The sequence below is a fragment of the Spermophilus citellus genome (assembly GCF_964194105.1).
Source record: "Spermophilus citellus genome assembly, chromosome: 4".
NCBI lineage: Eukaryota > Metazoa > Chordata > Mammalia > Rodentia > Sciuridae > Spermophilus > Spermophilus citellus.
Window position 1 is genome coordinate 221924645 of NC_138185.1, and position 21363 is coordinate 221946007.

General features: G+C 47.3%; 1 protein-coding gene across 6 annotated transcripts in view; it reads left to right on the forward strand.

Moving 5' to 3' along the window:
* EML1 (EMAP like 1) overlaps positions 1 to 21363 on the forward strand; it is a 165716-nt gene that overhangs the window by 92609 nt on the left and 51744 nt on the right. For all 6 annotated transcript variants that reach the window (XM_081291993.1, XM_081291994.1, XM_081291995.1 and 3 more), the window contains exons 2-3: positions 1033 to 1215; positions 14686 to 14818. In XM_081291993.1, coding sequence (XP_081148119.1) covers positions 1033 to 1215; positions 14686 to 14818 — 316 coding nt within the window. The remainder of the gene's footprint in view (positions 1 to 1032; positions 1216 to 14685; positions 14819 to 21363) is intronic.

Below are 21363 nucleotides of genomic sequence, written 5' to 3' on the forward strand. Positions count from 1 at the left end.
CCGAGGGGAGGAGAGGCCAGCCCCTTGGAGCAGGGTAGGCAAAGGGGAGGACAGGAAAGGCAGGAGGATGCCGGAGCGCCTGCCTGGGGGGCATGGCGGGGTGCGATGCTGTGTACCGAGCACACTCGGCGCTTTGTTCTTCAAACTCAACTGACATAGCCCTGTGTGGCCTACCGTCAGCATGGCTGAACACAAGCCAGCAGACCAGGCAGAGCAGACTTCTGTGCAGGTGAAGTGGACAGATGCCCGCATCTCTTCTACTTCCGAATTCTTAATGTCATAGAAAAGACAGTAAGTTGGCCAACCTGCAGAAAAGAACAACAGCAGTTAAAACCACAGTTGAAACTTGAGAGGCACAGACAGAATGAAAGGAGCACAGGAGGAGGGAGAGCTGGAGGACGGGAGGAGGGAGAGCTGGAGGACGGGAGGAGGGAGGGCTGGAGCACGGGAGGAGGGAGAGCTGGAGCACGAGAGGAAGGAGAGCTGGAGCACGGGAGGAGGGAGGGCTGGAGCACGGGAGGAGGGAGGGCTGGAGCACGGGAGGATGGAGAGCTGGAGCACGGGAGGATGGAGAGCTGGAGTATGGGAGGAGGGAGGGCTGGAGCACGGGAGGAGGGAGAGTTGGAGCACGGGAGGAGGGAGGGCTGGAGCACGGGAGGATGGAGAGCTGGAGTATGGGAGGAGGGAGGGCTGGAGCACGGGAGGAGGGCTGGAGCACAGGAAGGAGGGAGGGCTGGAGCACGGGAGGAGGGAGAGCTAGAGCACTGGAGAAGAGAGAGCTGGAGCACAAGAAGAGGGAGGGCTGGAGCACGTGGCAATGCTGGGACAGATCTGCCTTCTCTTGCGCTCTTTTCATTCTGTCTGTGTCTCTCAAGTTTCGAGTTTATAAATTACAATTTTCATTTTCAGTTTATAAATTACAAGTAACAATGTACAATTTACAGTCTAATTGGAGCCTTGTGCCAGCCTGTGGTTGGAGATGTGATTGCTCTGGGAGTGTCTAAAATTCTCCCCATCTTCCCTTTGGCTTAGATGACAGCGCGTCTGCCGCGAGTAGCATGGAGGTGTCAGACCGCATCGCCTCCTTGGAGCAGCGGGTCCAGATGCAGGAAGACGACATCCAGCTGCTCAAGTCAGCGCTGGCCGACGTGGTTCGGCGGCTGAACATCACTGAGGAGCAGCAGGCTGTGCTCAACAGGAAAGGACCTACCAAAGGTGGGCATTATTCAGGAACAAGGGCGGCATGGGTCTCATTGAGATTGCTGACAGCAGCAAAACTCAGAATCACAGTACAACAATTCGCTCTGTCAAAACAACCACGCGAAGTGTGGCAGTGTTTTTGGCACAATGTTGGTGAATCACACTGCCTAGGGGGTGTGCATTTGTGTGGTCATTCAGTGCTCTTTGGGTCGGAGAAGGGACTGTCCACATGCCCTGCTGAGAGCCGTGTTCATCAAGGCTGTGGGGCTAGAGCCTGCAGAGGAACCGTTCCTTCCAGCCCCTCGGAGGGCCCCGCAGGGATTGGTTGCTGCCAGCTCCCATCTCTGTCTGTGCCCTCAGCTCCCACAGCACACGCTTCACTGATGTACGCCACCAGGGAGGCCCCCAGCCAGGGCACAGAGGTGGGGTCCCTCCTTGAGGAGCTCTAAGTCCTGATGGTGTCCCTGACTTCCCTGCCTGGCTGGGGCACTCCTCCCGGCCTCCCCTTCTGTCTCGAATCTTCTCTGCCAGGGGGTGGGGCGGGGGCACCTGTGCAGAGGTCTGAGCCAGTGGATTTCTGGCAAATTTAAGTCACTGTTTCATGTCCTGTGGCTCCTGGGAATGAGGCATTAAAAAGTATTTGTGGTAAGTACTGCTTAAAAATTGGGGAATAAATACCTCGGAAACGTCTCCCTGACTGGGTGGGCCCCGAGGCCTGCACTGGATGGGTGCCATTGCTCTTCTGCCACAACGTGTTCACGGTGGCTGCCGTTATGGCTGAAAGGTTCCTTTGGTAAGAACATGTTGAGATCCCTTGAAAAATGCCTTTCTTTTTTGTTTGGATTCAGCAGATCATTCACAGTTAATGTGTTTTTCTTGGCATGGAGATGACTGTCCAGCGTATCTCTTAATTTTTTTTCTCAAGTACTTGGCTGCGTTTTCACACATCTGGGAAAGGAAATCTCTCTCTTTGTCCTTCAGGGGAGTCCTGCCCCACTGTGTGTCAGATACACATGCTTAGCGGATGTCTATATTTTGAATAATTGTTTTAAGTAATCTTTTTTTCCTTCTGAGTTGCAAAGTGATCAGGGTATTTTAAATAGAAACCAGGTTATTTTAGGTATTCTTGACCTACTCGGCTTTCCAAAAATAAATGTGATGACGACTGTATCCCAGAGGGTACATTTGAAGCAGTTGCCTTATGAAGATTCAAACTTCTAAAACTTTATTTTTAGAAAAGTTGGGAAAAAACAATATAAAGGGCTTGCCCAGGAGTTTTATTTTCTTGATTATGAGGAAGCTTGGTTTTTGTAAAACTTCTTCTAAGAGAAATGATTTGTTTTCATAGTTACCTGACTTTTTTTTATACCTTGCTCTTCATAAGTGAAAATGAATCTAATCATGAAAGCCAGCAGGTCACTGAGAGATGGAGTCCACAGAAAGTGGACGAGCGGGAGGTCTCCCGGGAGCAGGCGTGGTTTCTGCACACTGTGCAGCTAAGGAGGGGAGGGCAGGGGAGGACAGGGGAGGGGAGCATATGCATCAGAAGCTGTGGGTGCCCCTCTGTAAAGAGCTGCCCCTTGGCCATGGCCTTGCACCGTGGCCTGACCCTGCACTCTTTAGCCACAGTTTGGTGTAGGATTTCCTCTGTGAGATATGTTAGGGTTTTGGGAGGCTGTGTTATTACAGGTCAAGCACGTCTTACCTGAAACACTCGGATCAGAAGTATTTCTGACTTTTTCAGATTTTGAAATAGTTACATATACTTCATGAAATATCTTGGGGATGAATCCTAACAAAATTCATGTATGTTTCTTTTTTTTTTTTTTAATGTATGTTTCTTATACACCTTATGTACCAGAAGGTCATCTTGTTAATCAGTTCTCCATTAGCTGTACAGATGCCTGAGACAGTCAACTCATAAAAAGGAAAGTTTTATTTTGGCTTATAGTTTTGGTCCATGATTGACTAGTGTTATGGCTCTGGGCCTGTGGGAAGGCAGCACATCATGGTGACATTGCATGACGAATCCATGTACCTCATGGCCTCAGAGTGGATAAAAAATGTGCCCTTCCAGGGCACGCCCCCACTTACCAGAAGACCTCCCACTCGGCCCACGTCTTCCAGTAGCCCCAAGCTGAGAACAGTCCATGAAAACAGGGCCTTTGGGAGCCACTCCGGATCCAGGTGGTAGCAGCAGTTTTCTACAGTGATTCTGCATGCCTGCATTTTTACTGCAACCTGTCATGTGTGGAATTTTCTACTTGTGGTGTCATGTCAGTGTTCAAAAAGTTTCAGATTTCGGGGGCATTTTGGATTTTTGGATCAGGGATGCTTGACCTCTGTTATTGTTATCATTTTGCAATATTTTGGCTCTTGTTCCTGTTACAGCTTTGAGATAGGCTGGACACAGGCATTCTGAGCTTTAAATATTAAGGGACTCCCCCAACCCCAAGATTAACTGACAGAAACTCTAGGCTCAATGTTTGGAGCTGCAGGTGTGTATCCTTGTTCTTTGCCTAGGTGACAGCGTGGGCGGTTGCACCACAAAGGGAGAGGCTGCCTTAGAAGCCAGGGAACATTCAGAGTGCTCAGGTGGTTCAGCTGGAAGCCAGTGCCTGATGTGTCCTTCTTTGCGGTGGTATCCTTGACTGTTAGCCTGCAGTTAATACTCGCTAGGCTCAGTGCTGCCTGGGGGCTCATGGACCATAGGAACAATTTGTTCCACTCGGCGTGTCCCCATTTTGCTGACCTTGGATTACCATATAGTGAAGAAGAGATAACCCAGTAGTTTGAAGTTTATGGAGGCCTATCTTCTTCTTTTTTTAAAATTTTATACACACACATATACACACACACACATACATACATACACATACATATGAGTTGTAGTTGGACACAATACCTTTATTTTATTTACTTATTTTTATGTGGTGCTGAGGATCGAACCCAGTGCCTCGCACATGCCCGGCGAGCGCTCTACTGCTGAGCCACAACACCAGCCCCGAGGCCTATCTTCTTAATGTTCCTGCTCGTATTATTGTTTTTCAGAGACGTGACTGGAGTGGGGGTCTCGCTGCTGGCCAAGCACAGTGAGCAGACCCTGTAGATGCTGCTATTGCGATGTGGAGAGAGCAGACGCTTGAGGGATGCAGGGATCCCTGCAGAGCTGGGCACAGTGGAGACCCCGAATGGGAAGCAATAGGGCCAGCCAGCTGGCAACAGGGCAGGCACCAAATCGGTTACTTCCATATGGCTAAGTCCTGTTCAGTCTTAGAAAATGCTGAGAATTGGTAATAAAAGGGAAAGCGCTTGTACGGTATTTTAAGTCAAAAGCAGGATATAGAATTGAATACACTATCACTTCAAGTAGAGATGAAAGTCATGCAGAGAAGACTGGAATGAAGTCGACCAAAAGTTGGTAATGTGTTTGTTTTTTTTCTGAGTGTGGGATTAAATTTTTTTACTTTTTATATAATTTTAGTTTGTTTCTAAGTGTTCTGTGGTACCTAGTCCTTAATAAGCAGGAAAAAAAATGTTTTAAAAATCACTTCTTTTTCACTGCAGACTCTGAGGTGGACAGCAGGGCTCTTGGCAACGTCAGGAGGTGGGTTGGCTCCCACGTGTTCTCAAGGATCAGGGTGTGGGGTTCACTTAATAAAAGATCCATTGTGTGCAGGCATGGCTGATTTCCATGTTAGTGCTGGAATTTTAAATGTAAAATGTAGATTAAAATTTGCTATTCTTCCATGTATCTGGGGTTATCTCTTGTTACTCAGGAACCAGCAAGTAGTTTATATTTCTTATTTTAAATTATGCTCATTCGTTCAGACTATAGTTAGGCAGCTTATCTTTTAAAATACTTTAATGTGCCTTTGGAAACTATTTTATTGGCTATATCAGCTAGTGGATCCACTCATTAAGAGATTGGAGAATTACATTAATTAATAGCTTCATTAATTAATAGATCAGATAATTACTAAAGAACCAAAAGGCTTCAGTTGGCACAGTCAGCCAGCAAGTGAGTCCTGCTGTTCCAAGACCCTGAAACCCTCCAGCCCCAGACCTTAACCTCGGCCACCCTGGCCACGAAGACCAAGATCTTCTGCCAGCCCCTGTGCCAACCTAACTTAACACTGAGCTTCAGAACAACTCTCATAACTACTGCTGTTGACTGGACTTTGCAATAGCAATTTTGGACGTGTTGGCGCATTTCACCTCGCCACACGTCCACGTGGCAGGTGTTATTGTGCTCTTTCTATACAAGAAAAAGCGGCCTCCAGGAGGCTGGATAATTTGTCCCAGTTGCTCAGCTGGCTGGGGACAACCCTAGGCAGCACCTCCGGGAATTCTTTTTGCCAGGGGGCTGCTTCCTTATGCAGGTGTCTTAGCAATAGAACTCAAAATTAGCATGATTCAAATCAAACCAAATAGTTAAGAAATGAATAGCTGCATGGCTGGAAATAAGACTTTTATCCACCAAGATTTAATTTGATTTGCAAAGTATTTCCAATATAATAGACCACATTCAGCACGCCCTTGTGTAGAAATATTATGCTGTGGTCTCTCCCCAGGCTTTATTAGGTAGGTACAACTAACAAATTCAATATTTGGGGCCATTCGCCCTCATGGAATCAATGAATAATTAACTTAGTTCTTTATCCTGGTTAACCAATTTCAGGGAGCAAATGGCACGTTCTCCATATCTTTCTCCTCACAAAATGGTGAATTACAGGGGGAGAATTTCTCTCCTTTAGCTAGAAGACCCTGTTTCTTTCACTTTCTCATTAGTTGCCCTGCCAGGCTTAGTAGGTTTTTTGCACTGTTTATAGAAAACATTGAGTATGTTCTTAACTCTTCAGAGGTCAAGATTGTTCTTAAACTCTGTAACACGAAAATGCTCAAATGTACACAGAAGCGGGACAGCACCTCTGCCCGCCTCCTCAGGGACTCACTCCACCGCTCTCCGTGGTGGGTCACCTAAAAGCAAACCCAAGACCAGTGTCACTTGATTCACAGCACGTCAGTGTGTCTCTCCAGGCTACAAGGACTCTTCCCTAAGTCTGTAAATTACTGATCCTAGTAACCATTAATCACTGACAGTTCCTTTACACCCTCTAATATCAAGTCAGCCTTCATGTTCCCTAATTGCCTGATCCATTCCTTTAACAGCAGATTTTTAAATTGTGTTTAATATGAGATGCATTTCACTTATCGTATTGGTTTTTAATATTCACAGAAATCTTGATATCACCCAGGTAGGAACCCGCCCTCCTCCACAGTCATTTCCAGTGGCTCCTCTCGCAGCTTGCAGCCACACCATTGTCCCTGTGGGTCCTCCCATTCTCCAGGGGTCTTCTGTAACAGGCTCCTACAGTGCGAGGGCTGTCACCTCTGTCTTCCCTCACTTAACATAACCCTTCCAAGGTGCATCCATGTTGTAACATGTCTATTGTGTATTTATTCACTTTTATTTTTTTCAGTGCTTACTAGGCTAGCACTCTACCACTGAGCTATATCCCCAGCCCCCATCGTTCCTTTTTATTGCTGAATAATATTTCTACTAAATGCAACATTTTGTTTATCTTTGCATCAGTTGATGGACATTTAGGTTGTTAACAAATGACATGAATTCAATTCATTAGTGTCTATTTTCCACATATTTTTATTATATTGAATTTTTAATGTTACAGCATTCTTGCACAACTATACCCACCCCTCTGAATTCAGATTAAAAAATGGTACAATGGAGAGCCTCATCCACCTGTTGATCAATATATTAAAACTCAACTTATGCATTTAGATCATTTAAATTTGGGGGGAAGGAGGTACCAGGAATTGAACCTAGGGGCCTTCAATCACTGAGCCACATCCCCAGATCTTTTTAGTATTTTACTTTAGTATTTTACGGGGTCTCACAGAATTGCTTAGGGCTTCACTAAGTTGCTGAGTCTGGCTTTGAACTTGCAATTCTCCTTCCTCAGCCTCCTGAGCTGTTGGGACCACCATGCAAAGCTCATTTAAAAATATATATTTTTTAATGATGTAAGAAGCCAGGCATGGTGGCACATAACTGTAATTCCAGCAGCTCAGGAAGCTGAGGCAGGACAATCACCAGATTGAGGCTCTAAGCAACTTATGGAGACCCTGACTCAAAATAAAAAATAATTAGGGCTGGGCTATGACTGAGTGGTAAAGTGCCTCTGGGTTCAATCCCTGGTACCAATAAATAAATAAGAGTTAGGGGTTCAAGCCTGCTTTACATCTTCAGGTTTGTGGGGCAGTGAGCACCAGGTACCGTTCTCTGTGCTTTGCCCTGTTCACAAGGGCGTGTCCAGAGGCCTGCAGGGCAGTGCTGGGAGTTTCTAGAGCTGCCTAGAGCTCCACATGGGGTTGGGACATGGCTTACTCAGCCAGTGTCGAGCGGTCTTACTTACAAATAGCTCTGCCGTGCTTGGCCTCGTGCAGAGGGTGTTTTATATTTTGGCCAGGACGGCTTTAGGACAGATTCCTAGAAGTGGGGTTGTTGGGCGGGAGGACAAACGCTTCTGTGATTTTGCTAGGTCCTGGTGGAGGTGACGACAGGAATCTTCCCTAGCACTCAGCAATCATCTATTTTGTTGTGCAGTTTAGCAAAGCCAGGTTGCCTTCTCCTATTCCAAACATGGATATCTTTTAGATTTTGAAATAGATATTTAGGAATTCTTCCTTTCTTTTCTTTTCTTTTTTGGCAGTACTGGTGATGGAACCCAGGGCCTTATGCGTGCTAGGCAAGTGCTCTACCATTGAACTTCCTTCCCAGCTCTTTTTATTTTATTTATATCCTCTGCCTCAGCCTCCCAAGTACTGGGGATTACAGATGTGGCCCACCTGGCCTAGTGATAATTAGGGATTCCTGATGCATAATGGTCAAATGTACTAAATTAAACTTCAGATTTCCACATATAATCATAGACAAAATAATATTTTGTATAATTACATTTATTTCTCAAAATAATGGGAAGTTGTAGGTACCAGATATTATACACTGAGTTATGAATATCATGTAAGGTAAAGGGATTGGTTGATCTTTAGATTGATACTTAATCCCATAATAATATGCTTTAGTAGGTTTGACTAGCTTATACTGGAAATTCTGTATTTACAGCAACTGCGATTTTGAAAATATATCATCATGATTAGTACCTCTTGAAATCTAGGTATCCCAAAACTCCCATTAAGAAAGATGAGAGGAGAAATGTCACTCCCGGCTCGGGGAGTGTTTCCGTTGCTGCCATCCTGGACATGCTTTAGTTAGAGCCAGAGATCTTTCCGTCTCCTAACTGGAGCGCGACTGCAGGGAATTTGACCCAGGGTGGTTGGTGACACTGTCGGTCAGCGTGGGGCGCATCAGGAAACCACCGGCCACACATGCTCTGCCTCTTGCTCTGGCTGCTGTCCCTCAGGCCTCTCAGACCTGGAAGTCTGCCCACGGGAAGGGACGCAGCATGGTCAACTGCAAGCCTCAGGTGTCACTTGACAGAGGCTCTTCTCACCTGTGAAGGGGCATGGACTGCAGAGCAGGAAATTCCCTCAGCAACATTTAGATGGAAGCCTTTCCCCTGTAGGCAAGGAAAGCAGGGCCCAAGGGGCCTCACCTGTGGTCACACTGCCAGTGGGGGACATAGCAGGCACCAGCGCCCTGGTTCCTGACCTTACACCTGAGTCCCTTCCCTGCTCTGCCACCTGCCTCCCTTTGCCTGGCATCAGTGCAGAAGTGATGCTGGGCGAGAGCGTGACTGGGGTCTCCCTCCAGCTCTCCTGGTGTGCGCAGGAGCACCCTGGGCCGCCTCAGGTCCCTCCACCATGACTCATGCTACTCAGGATGCACCCTGGTGTCCAAAATGGAGCATTCCTCCATGCTGATGTGGCTACGGGACATCAGCTGCCACTTCATCAGCTGCCGCTTCCGCGTGCCCGCTCTCAGCTCCGTCCCTCACTCCCAGGCTGCAGGATGGGCACCATCACTCTTTCTGCACTGATGCCAAGGCCTGGGTGAGGCAGTGAGCCTCGGGGCACTAGGGCAGGAAGTCGGGCTCGCCGCCCCTGGCGTGTTTCTAAGGAGCACTTCTCTGAAAGTGATTGGCCACGGCTGCTCCACTTCCCTGCTGTCCTCGTGGTCCAGGCGGAACCTGTTCAGTGGAAGCTCCATCAGCCAGCTTTGCACTGCTGTGACAAATGCTACTGGTGACCCGCTTACGGGAGGAAAGGTTTACTTTGCTCCTGGTTTCAGAGGTTTCAGTCTACGGTCACTTGGCCCGTAGCCTTGGGCTGTGGCGAGGCAGAACATCACAGAGTGAGCACGTGCTGCAGGGAGCTGCTCACCTCAAGGTGGCCCAAGGTGGTCGGCAGGCAAAGAGAGAGCAAAAAGAGGCCAGGTCACACTGTCCTTGTAAGGGGATGCCCCCAGTGACCTGCTTCCTTCTGCTGCTGGACCCCACCTCCCAAAGGTCCCACCTCCCTCAGCGCCACAGGCCGTGACCAGGCCCTCAGCAGTGGGCCCCTCTGAGGTTTCAAGTCCCTGCTGCCTGGAGGGCAGCTGCCCTTCCTTCCCCTAAGGGAGAATGTGAAGGGCTTCAGAGCCTGAGGCTTTTGTGATTTGGTGACAGGAAAGGAGCCTGGAGAGACATCACGTGCAGAATCGGGGTTCAGTGCACTGTTGGAGCTGGGGTGATGCTGGTGTGGGAGAGGCCAGTGGTGTCACACATGGGGGGTGTGGCTGGAAGTGATCTTGCCAGTGGGGGAGCTTCCCAGCCTCATCTCAAGGGTGCTCCCTGGCCCTCCCTCCCTTCTCCCTCTATCCTTCCCTGATTTCTCAGCCCAGCTCCAGTAGTTCTGTCTACTTCTGATGCTACTCTGGTAGATTTTAAGGTAAAATTTCTTATACGCCGTACAGTGTGCACTTAGTTTTCATTACACAGGCTTTTAAAATCCTATTTCTGCTTTAGGGAGAAGGTCAATGCTAGGTTATTATGAGGCTGAATTTGAACTATAATTCAAGAAGGAACGAGCAGCCAGGTATGGTGGAGCACGCCTGCAAGCCCAGCCCTCGGGGGGCAGGCCAGCCTCCCTTCTCCTGAGACCTGGTTGTAAAGTGGGAGTCAGGCCAGGCCTCAGTGCTGGTCAGGAGACGCCGTGTGCTCCACGCTGCTGACCCTGCCCAGCTCCAGGCGCTCGGGGACTGCTGTTGTTCCAGCGGTTGCATTTTGCCTGGACTGACCACCTGCAGCAGGTGCTGCAGCAGGCTCCCCAGGGCCCAGGAGTGTGGGAGGCCATCCTCGCAGGTGATTTGAGTTACCTCCCTGGCTGGGTGAGAGGCGCTTAGACACAGCCGTGTCAGAGCCTTCCCCACCCTGTCCCAGGTACGAGGGCTTGTCCGTGCAGAGGCGTGCCTGGCCACTGCCCCGAAGACCCAATAGCTGGCCCTGACCTTGGGATGCTGCCCCCCTTAACCTTCATTGGATGGGATTTTCCCTTGAATTTTTTGTTCCCCAATAAAAGCTCACTCCCTGGCGTGCACTCCCTCTCTCGCTAGTCTCTTCTGTAAACCTCTCCACCGCATTAGGTGGCTGGAGGTGGGAGCTAGGAGAAGCTGTCCTGGAGCTGGGAATAAAAGTAAACGAGAGTCTGCCTCTTTAATTTAAAACTCACTAGCAATTTTTTATGCATCGAACCTTCTTTCATGAAGCTTGCGCTGGTTGCCTGGCAGACAGGAGTGTTGCTGGGGTGTTCTGACCAGAGCTGTAAGGAGACTGGATTGGACAGAAGCAGATGGCGGGAGATGTGCTGGTGCTGGAAGGCCGAGAGGGGAGACTCAGAGAGAGCAACAGTGGGGACAAAAAGGACAGTGCCACCAAAGCCCACTCATTCTCTGGGCCCAAATCAAGGTATCAGCAGGTAGTTCCTTCTGTACTCCAAGGGAGCGCTGTTCCACGGCTCCACTAGCTTCTGGTGGCTCCTGAAGTCTTCGGCGCTCCTCAGCTGGAGACACATCACGCTGGTCCCTGCCTCTTCACACAGCCTTCCCCTGGGCGTCCACACATGGCCTTCTTGCGAGGGAACTCTCACTGTGTTTAGGAACCACTCAATCCAATGGTTTCATCTGGCTCCCTACCTTGATAACACCTGCAAAGACCCAGTTTCCAAATACAGCCATATTCTGAGGTTCCCAGTGGATGCAAATTTGGTGCATCCAAATTAGGAGCTCAATATATATATATATATATATATATAATTTTTAGTTGTAGATGGACACAATACCTTTATTTGTTTTTATGTGGTGCTGAGGATCGAACCCAGGGCCTCACATGTGCTAGGCAAGCGCTCTACTGCTGAGCTATAACTCCGGCCACTGTGTATTCTTAAAGAATGGATGAGACTGAAAGGTGGGTAGGGCCGAGAGAGGGGGCTGAGATGAGGCGGACAGCAGGAAGGAGAGCAGATGTGAGAGAGAGGCTGAAGTCTTGGATGGGAGCCGCGACGTGTCTACTGAGGAGGGCCAGGCCCATGGCGGGCAGGCTGTTCAGGAGCGAAGGGGGGCCGCTCCCTGGTGCTGGCTTCCTGGCTTTCCACTTTATTTGCATTAAAATAACAAGGGAGTAGGTCCCTCTACCTCAGCACTAGAAGGTATTTTAAAATTGGCATTTTGTGTGGAATTGTCATGGGTAGTTTGAAGACCCTGAACTTAAGGCAGATTTAATTTTGTGATTAACAAGTAAATCATGCTAGTGTTTTGAAATGAACTTTTATTTCAGAATAGCTTATATTTACCGAAGGGTTGCAGGGGCAGGCAGTCCCCTGGACCCGGTGCCAGTGACCTTCTTGCTCACGATTCTCTGGGGCCGCTGTTGGTACCGTGTTAACGATTCCTCACTGCCCCTGCCCTTGCTGTGTCCCAGGAAGCCATCCATCCAGGACACCATGTTGCTTAGTCATCTGTCTCCCAAGGCCCCCTGTTTTGATGTCTGGGCAGTTTGGGGGAATTCTGGTCGGGGGTTCCTTGGCCTTCAGTGTAGGGGGTCGCCTTCTGCACTCCTGGTGAGCCTCGGGTTGTGGTTTCAGGCAGGAAGACCATGGCGAGTGTCACTCTCTTCCCATCTCCTGCCGGGGTACAGGGGGGTACAGGTCGTGGGCGTGACTCTCCTCTGCCCTGTTGACCACCTTGTGAGGGGTCAGGCTTTCCCTGCTCCACCTTGTGTCCTGTTTGGAAGGAAGTCACTGGGCCACCCACACTGAAGGAGTGGGAGTTGAGCCCTGCCTTCTGGAGGGAGTACCTATAAAAGTCAAGAACATGGACACTGTCATTCTGCCTGGGGGTGTCCCTGTTTAGTCGTGCAACCATTTATTTAATTTCATTTTGGGGGGTGGGGTGAGTGCAGTCATTTATTTTTCAGTCTGTGCTTATGAATACCTACACTGCCCTTTGGTTACAATCCAGTGCTCTGTTCCAGCTTTGGCCACTGGGAACTTTCAGTTGGCTCCTATGTCCCTTTGGCCTGCCCCCTCAATCCCAGGTTTGGGAGTTCTCTGTCGCTGAGTGTTTCTCTCCTTATCTCGCCCTTGCCTATCTGTCACTCATCTCCACCAGTGAGAGACCCTGCTCCTACCATCACCACTGCCTCCCAGGGCTGGTCACCACCAGCACACCGTGCTCTGCGCAATTCCTCTGTCTTTGTCTTCCAGTCTCTTCTGACCTCCAGAGTTTCCAGGTGGTCACTTCCCCTCACCCTGCTCAGCGGGGTTGTGGCATGCATTTGCAGTAGGGTTGGGCTGGAGGTGTGGCTGGAGGTGTGACAGAGCACTTGCCTAGCCTCCAGGAGGTCCTGGGCTCAATCCTCAGTGCTGGAAAAAAAAAAAAAAAGTTTTTGTAATGGAGGTAGATTCTTGTTTGCAATCTGCATTCCGTCACGGATCCCCATCTTCACGTTGGATTTTACTTGGTTACATCCAGTTCCACTCTTGGTGGGTCTCTGGGTTTTCACAAGGCGTGGTACATATATCCACCACCACAGCATCACAGAATAACCTAGAACGTCTCCTGCTCGACCCCACACCAGCCTCAGCCAATGTGCCCTTCCAGAATGTCATGTGAATGGAATGACACAAACTCCCAGCGTGGCTCACTCAACCACGCTATTGGTACCTTGGTTTGTCCCTTTTAAATCCCAAGTCATGTCCACTCTGTGACGAGAGCACTTTGTTTCTCTGTTTACCTGTCCAGGGGAATCTTGATTGTTTCCAGTTTATGACAGTCACAAATGAAGCTGCTCTAAATATTTACATGCAGGTTTGTGTAGACATAAGTTTTCAGATGGAATGGGTAAATACCTAGTGTCAGCACAATCGCTGGATCATATGGTAAGCCTATGTTTAGCTTTATAAACTGCCAGACTGTCTTCCGAAATGGCTGTGTTGACTGCTTTCCCTCCAGCAAGGAAGGAGGGTCCCGGGACCCAGCGTCCTGGCCAGCAAGGGTGTCTGACCTGTTCTGGATTTCAGCCCTTCTACTAGGTGTGTAGAGGTATCTCATTATTGTTTTAATTTGCATTTCCCTAATGACAGGTGATGGGGAGTGTCTTTTCATATGCTTATTTGCCATCTGTACATCTTTGGTGAGAAGTCTTCAGATCTTTTGCCTGTTTTTTTACACTGGGCTGTTTATTTTCTTGTTGTTGAATTTTGAGAGTTCCTTTTATTTTCTTTATGCAAGCCCTTTATCAGGTATGTAGTTCACAACTATTTTCTCCCAGTCAATGACTTGTACTTTCATCCTCTTAAGTGTCTTTCAGGAATTTAAGAGAATTTCAATGAGGCTCGTGCTGTCCATTTTTTTCTTTCATGAATCGTGCTTTGGGTGATGTATCTATAATCCCATCACCAGACCCTAGGTGCTTGCTTCTAGAAAGTCAGAGTTTTGCACTTTTTTTAATATTTATTTTTTAGTTGTAGTTGGACAAAATACCTTCATTTTACTTATTTTTATGTGGTGCTGAGGATTGACCCAGGGCTAGGCGAACGATCTACTGCTGAGCCCCAGCCCCAGCCCCGTTTGCACGTTTCACTGAGCTCCTTTCTGTGTGGGGTGTGAGCTGGCCTCCGGGTTGAGGAGCACCGCGTGGTGGAGGACTTGCCTTCCTCCCTGCGTCAGCTCTCTGGCTGTTTTCATTTTCCAGGACTGGGGTTGAACCCAGGGCACTCTCCCACTGAGCCACCTCCAGCCCTTCACTGTGTATTTTAAGACAGGGTCTCCTTAAGTTGCCCAGGCTGGCCTGGAGCTTGCCATTCTCCCACCTGGACCCCTAGTCCCCGGGGGTCGTAGCGGGCACACCACACCCAGCTCTGCAAGGATTCCAGACATGGGCGTCCTCTTCCTTTCTACATGAGCTTAAGTTCTGTACAGCACCACTTACAGGGGACGCTCTGATTCCTCTTCTGCTTGTCTTACAGCAAGACCACTGGTGCAGACCCTGCCTTTAAGAACCACCATCAACAATGGCACCGTGTTACCAAAGAAACCCAGCGGCTCCCTGCCGTCCCCCTCCGGGGCCAGGAAGGAAACCCCTGTGCCCGCAACCAAAAGGTAGGCCACGCGAGTGCCTTAGCTCAATTCTAAAGCAGTCCCTTCTTAGATTTTGAAGGGATGTGACCTTTTATGTGACAGTCCCTAGTTTTTCGTGTGAGTTGGAACTTGAAGTCCAGCCGTTCCGGGAGCTGTATAGTGTAGTGTTCTTGTTTTAGATGTAATTGTCTGTGAATCACTGGCTACAACCACAGGGTGCCATTCTGTGTTTTCATTTTGGGGTCTCTTTATAAAAGCAAATGGGACTACAGTGTAGGTAAAAGTGACTGTGTTGTTCCTGAATCCGCAGTATTCCCAAATACGCAGTATTCAGATTGCCATAGCGACTTCTATATTCCTATCTGTAAAGTTCGGATAGGCTCCTGCTAACTAGTGTCTAACAGCAGAGTTCTAGATATTGGTGTCATTTGCCAGATCGCAGTTTCTCTTAACTTTTCTGTTGTTTCATAATTGTCATATTAAAATGTTAATGTTTATAGCCAGTCTAACTCGCAGGCTGTGGGAATTGAGTACTGAGTGCTCACACGTTATGGAAACCTTGAAGAAGCTCTTGTGCAGCTCTGGCTCCCGGGCTTGTCACACTGGGCGCGTCCCTTAGCACACCCATGGCCTTGGCGCTGGGGGTTGGTGGCCTGCCCTGCAGTGCCTGTGGGCTCGGAAGGATGACTCTCAGGGTCTTTCTAGAAAGTGGCCCTGAGCTCTCCTGCCCGGCCCTGGGGGTTTGGCTGTGGATGTTCGCAGGGAGCCTTTCACGCGAGACTTCTTTGTCTTGGCAGAGGCCTGAGGCCTGTGTCCAACTGTGTCCCTCTCACAGGAAACTTGTTTGTACTGGAAAACGCCTCTGTGGCTCTTGTCTGACCCATGTCCAGTTTATACTGACCAAGATAGCCACTCTTGGGGGAGCCCTGCCCTGGGAAGAAGTTGGGTTCATGTCGTTGGCTGGGACACATCAGGTGACTCAACCTGCCCAGAGCACTTTATTATTCACAGGCCCCTGAAGGAAGAAGGTGTCCTGTGGTGACACCCAGTGCTCAGCCAGGCTGTGGGTCATGCCTGCAGCAGGGGCCACAGAGCGTCCCCAGGCTTTCCAGGAGTGCCGTGGACAGTGCTTTAATTACCTGTACCAAGTGGAGACCCGGCTTGTGGGTTCCAGTGTCGACCATGTGTTGGGTTTTGGGTATCTGAGACGAAGAGTGAGTGGGTCACATCACCGATACGGAGAGGATGTTTTACCGGGCCAAAGGTGACAAGGTACAACTGGGTTTTGAATAATTATGTCAAGCTTCAGAATGGGTGCTGAGCCGATGCCACGTTAAACAAATGTCTGGCATCTTTGAAGACACAGAGTTTATAGTAAAGGCCGTCCTTTGCCTCGCAGGTTCTGCTGGGTTTCATCACATTGAGTTTCACGAATTTAGTTTCCATGAATTTTTAAGAAAATTGTTTGTGCAGTGATCTTCAGACCTTTAAAAGGCAACTGTTGGCCTCGTCTTACATCTATTTAGTACTCGTTTAAATAACTTCTATTTGTAACCAACACAAAATGACCTGGATTCTAAATGGCAGCATGGGTAGGACTGACTCATCTGGATGTGAGATTAACAAGATTGACTTGCTTGTTTAAGATGCAGGTTTCCATCTGGTAGGCTTTTTCACTATGGTAAGAAACACGTGGCATTGAATTTGCCTCTCGACTTCAGAGTGCAGTTTGGCAGCGGCTGCGCATATTCCTACTGAGCGCAAGACATCTCTAGAGCGCTTCCATATTGTAAGACTGACACTCTGCGTTCCTTAACAGCTGTCCCTGCTCCCCTCCGCACAGCCCTTGGTGGCTACCCCCTGCTTTGTCCCAAGTGAGTGGAGTCGATGGTCCTTTTGTGACTAGCCTATTTATTTTGCGTGGCATAATGTCCTTAAGATTCGTCCATGTCATAGCAGGTGAGTAGTTTCATTTTTAAGGCTGGGTAATATTCCATTGGATGTGTGTCGTGCGCTTTTTTATCCATTCTGTTGATGGATGCTGGGTTGCTTCCACACTTTGCCTATAATGCTCTGTGACCATGGGTGTGCATGTGTGCCTTTGAGACCCTGCATTCAGTTCTCTTGGGAGTGCGTGCAGGGGTGGATGTCTGGATCACACAGTCATTCTACCTTTAGGTTTTTAGTGTCCTCCACACTATTTTCCATAATTAGAACAGCATTTTACATTCCCACAAGGACTCCCCAGTTCCCTGATCCTCATCTGTGCTTTTTATTTTCTGTTCTGATCGTGCCATCCACATGGATGTGGCTGGTAGTTCCTGGTAGTTTGGATCTTCCTTCTGTGGTTGGTGATGCAAAGCACATTTTCCTATGCATGTGGGCCATCTGAGGTCTTCCTTGGAGGAGTGTCTATCCAAGACCATGGCCCACATTTAGGTCAGGTCATTTTGCTGTTGTTATCTTTGAGTTGTAGACATCCTTATGTTTTCTGGTTATTAGCCACTTACTGGATATGTGATTTCCAAGTTTTTTTTTTCTCATTCCCTGAATGGCTTCTTCATTCTGTTGATCATTTTCTTCAACATGCAGAAATTTTTAGGTACATGCACATCATAACCTGCCATGCAGGTTATTTTTGCTTCTGTTGCCTGTACTTTTTGGTGCCATATCCAAGAAATCCCCACCCAATCCAGTGACCTGAAGCCTCTCCCCTACATGTGGATAATCCTTCACAACAGGAAGCTCTGCAGCTTTCCAGGTTATGTTTAGGTCTTTAATCCATGTTGAGTGAGCTTTCGCTTGTTTGTTTGGGTGTAAGTCGGGATTGAGCTCCACGCCATTGCTTGTGTGTCTGCAGCTCCCCCAGCACCGTCTGTGGGAGAGATACCTCTTCACTCACCGTGTAGTCTTGACATCCTTGATGAGAACCACTTGGCTGTGGATGCCAGGGTTCTTTCTGGGTTCTCTGTTCTGGGCCATCAGTCTCTATAGCTGACTGTATTGCTGGTACTGTATTTCTTAGATTACCATTGCCTTTTAGTATGTTTTAAAATCAGAAAATGTGAGACCTCCAACTTTATTATCTTTTTCCCCAAGATCGTTTGGTTATTTGAACTCCCTTGAGAATTCTTATGAATGTTAGGGTAGTTTTTCTATTTGTGCAAAAAATTCCATTGAGGGGCTGTGGTTGTAGCTCAGTGGTAGAGCGCCTGCCTGGCGTGTGTGAGAGGCCCTGGGTCCGATCCTCGGCACCACATAAAAATGAATAAATAAAATAAAGGTATAAAAAATGTTGTATCTGTTTAAAATTTTTTTAAAAAAGTCCATTGAGACTTTCATAGGGATTGCACTGAGTCTGTGGTTTGGATTGAAGAATGTGGACATTTGAACAGTATGGAGTCTTTCAATCCATGAGCATGGGATTTCTTTCCATTTATAATTTCCTTTTCCAGTTGGGCATTGTTATTGCATAGACATAAATCTGATTTTTGTGTGTCAGTTTTGTATGCTGCAATGTTCTGAAGTCATTTATTAGTTTTAGCAGTTTTTTGTGGGATCTTCAGGGGTCTCTCTCTATATGTAAGATCTTGTCATCTGTGCGCACTTTCCTTTCCTGTTTGGGTGCCTTTTATTTCTTGTCTGATTCTAGTGCTATATTGAATAATCACGATGGCAAGCGTGAGCTTTCTTGCCTTCTTCCTAATATTAGAGGAAAAGCTTTCTGTCTTTCACCATTGAGTGATATCAGCTGTACCTTCTTCTTTTTAAAATATTTATTTAGTTGTAGATGGAAACAATATCTTTATTTATTCATTTCTACGTGGTGCTTAGGACTGAACCCAGGCCCTGACATATGCAAAGCAGGTGCTCTCCCACTGAGCAACAGCCCCAGCCCATAGCTGTAGACTCCCTATACATGACTTTTATTATGTTGAAGTAATGTGCTTCTGATTCGTGGACAGTTTTTATCATGACAGGGTATTAAATTTGTCAAATGCTTCTTCTGCATCAATCAAGATGATCATCCAGTTTTTACCTTTTATTCTGTTAATGTGGTATACTCACCCCTTGATGTTTACACATTGAACCATTCTTCATTCCAGACACACATCTGAGTTGTCATGCTATGCAGTCCTTTCAACGTACTGTGGGTTTGCTGATGTATTGTTGAGGAGTCTTTCATCAATATTCATCAAAGGTGTTAGTCTTTAGTTTTCTTGTCAAGTCTTTGGTTCTGATATTAGAGTAAGGCTGGTCTCATAAGATGAAATTTGCAGCAGTTTCCTCTTCTTCAGCTCTTTGAAAGAGTTTAAGGAGGATTGGTATCAATTTTTCTTTAAATGTCTGATAGATTCTGTAGTGAAACCATCTAGCTCCATGGCTTTTCACTGGTGGAGACTTTTGGTCACTGCTTCATTTTCCTCGCTGATTACAGGCCCATTCATATTGTTTATTTCTTTTGATTCAGTCTTGTTAGGTTTTATGCATCTGGGAATTTATCCACTTCCTTTACTTATCCAATTTGTTGGCATGTGATTATTCATAGTGGTCTCTTGTAATTCTTTTTATTTCTGTGACATTGATTTTAATGTTCCCTCTTTTATTTCTGATTTTAAATATTTAAATCTTCTTTTTAAAAAACTCTTTTTTAGTAAGTATTTTTTACTTGTAGTTGATACAATACCTTTATTTATTTATCTATTTTTATGTGGTGCTGAGGATTGAACCCAGTGCCTCATGTGTGCGAGGCAAGTGTTCTACCTCTGAGCTACAGCCCCAGCCCCTAAATCTTCTTTTTCTTTTTTAGTTTACTTAAGGGTTTTTCATTGGTATTGATTTAAAAGAGGAGAGGGGGGAGGGGGAGGAGGGAGGAGGAGAGGGGGGAGGGAGGAGGAGGGAGGAGGAGAAGGAGGAGACTCTTGCTTTGTTTTTTCCAATTTTCTCCTCTCTGATTCATCTGTCTTTACTGTGATCTTTATTAGTTTCTTCCTTATGCTGATTTTTGGCTTTATTCTCCCTTGTTTTCCAGCTCCCTGTGGTAGACTTGGGGCCTTGTTTCTGTTCTGTAGCAATCGCCACTTCTCTGGGGACTGCAGTCACTATGTCCTGGGAGGGCTGCTGTGTCCAGCTCTTGTTTCTGGTTGCCTCTAGATATTTCCTAAACATCCTGGTGAGTTCTTTGACCAGTGGTCATTTAAGAACAACTTGCTTAGTTTCAAGACTGACCTTTTGTAGTAGTAAATGGTTAATGAAGAAATGAGATTCTTCCCCTTTATTCTTGAAGAAAAGAAAGGTTTATAATTCATAGCTTCATATATTTAGAATGCAAATAAATTTTTTTCAGAGAAAATCAATAGAGGTAATAATTGCCACGTAGATACCATTTCTGGCCTTCATCCCCTTTCGTCCTTCCTTCCTGGTGAGCATTCTTGCTCTCTGATTTTGTAAGTCTTCATGTTTGCTACAGAGTAACTTGAACGTGCAATAATGCTGATGTTTGTGAGATTTTTTTTATAGCCTTCCTAGGATTAATTGGCATGATTGTTAGAATTCCTGGAAGATTGAATTTTGGGTTCTAATGATTTGAAGCATTTATTCAGGGAAAGATGAGGCTGGGGGTGAGATTTCTGAAGTTGACTGAAGAAGTAAATGGATTCCAATTGACACTTGCCTACAGGATGGGAAAGCAATAGGGAGGCGTTAGTGGGCACTCTACCCCCTCTTTAAACTATTGATGATGGTAGAAGTGATTTTTGATAGTAACAAAAGCGAGTGACCAGCTGTTTAGTACCATCATCTCTGACACTCAAGACATCCCAGCAAGGTAGATATCATTACTATCTTGCAATGAGAAAACTAAGGCTCAGGAAAGTGAGGTGACTTGTCCAGGGGTCTTGTGATGAGAGAGTGGGAAGGAACATGAGCCCTTCCTGGCCACCTGGGTCTCTGTCCCCAGAGCCCATGTCCCTTGCATTATGCCATACTGCTTCCTGCAAAGATTTCCAGGCCAACCTGTGGCTTCTCCTCAGTAAAAATGCATGATGTGGCCAGAATGTGGAGGGTGTCCACTTTATCCCCTGCTTATGTGTGGGCTACCTGTAGAAGCAGGAGCATGGTCAGGGGTGAGGGTGATTCTGAGCAGAGATCTGTGGCAGGCTGTAAGTCCAGGAGGCAGAACTGCCCACTAGTAAGGGGTCCAGGGCCAACTCCAGCCAAAGTGACAGGCCTATGCCACAAGCAGCCCCATCTCCCCTGCTGGGTTCCAGGCAGGAAGACAAGGGCTCTTAGGTGGCTGTTCCTCAGCAGTGTTTTGTAAGGAGAAATCAGGATTTGTAAGCATCACATATGTGTGTCCTAGCATCAGAACAGTTACCCTCTTTCCAGAAACATCTGAAGGCCTCCTTAGACTTTTCATTTTGATTTACAAAAGAATCCATCGAGTCCGCGTGCTAGGCTGCGGTCAGTGTAAAGCTGCCAGCTGGACCTGTGGTGCAGACTGAGTGACTCCTGCTTCCGTGGCTTTCCTGGGTGAGAGTCCCCATCCCCTGAGAGCTGGAAATGGG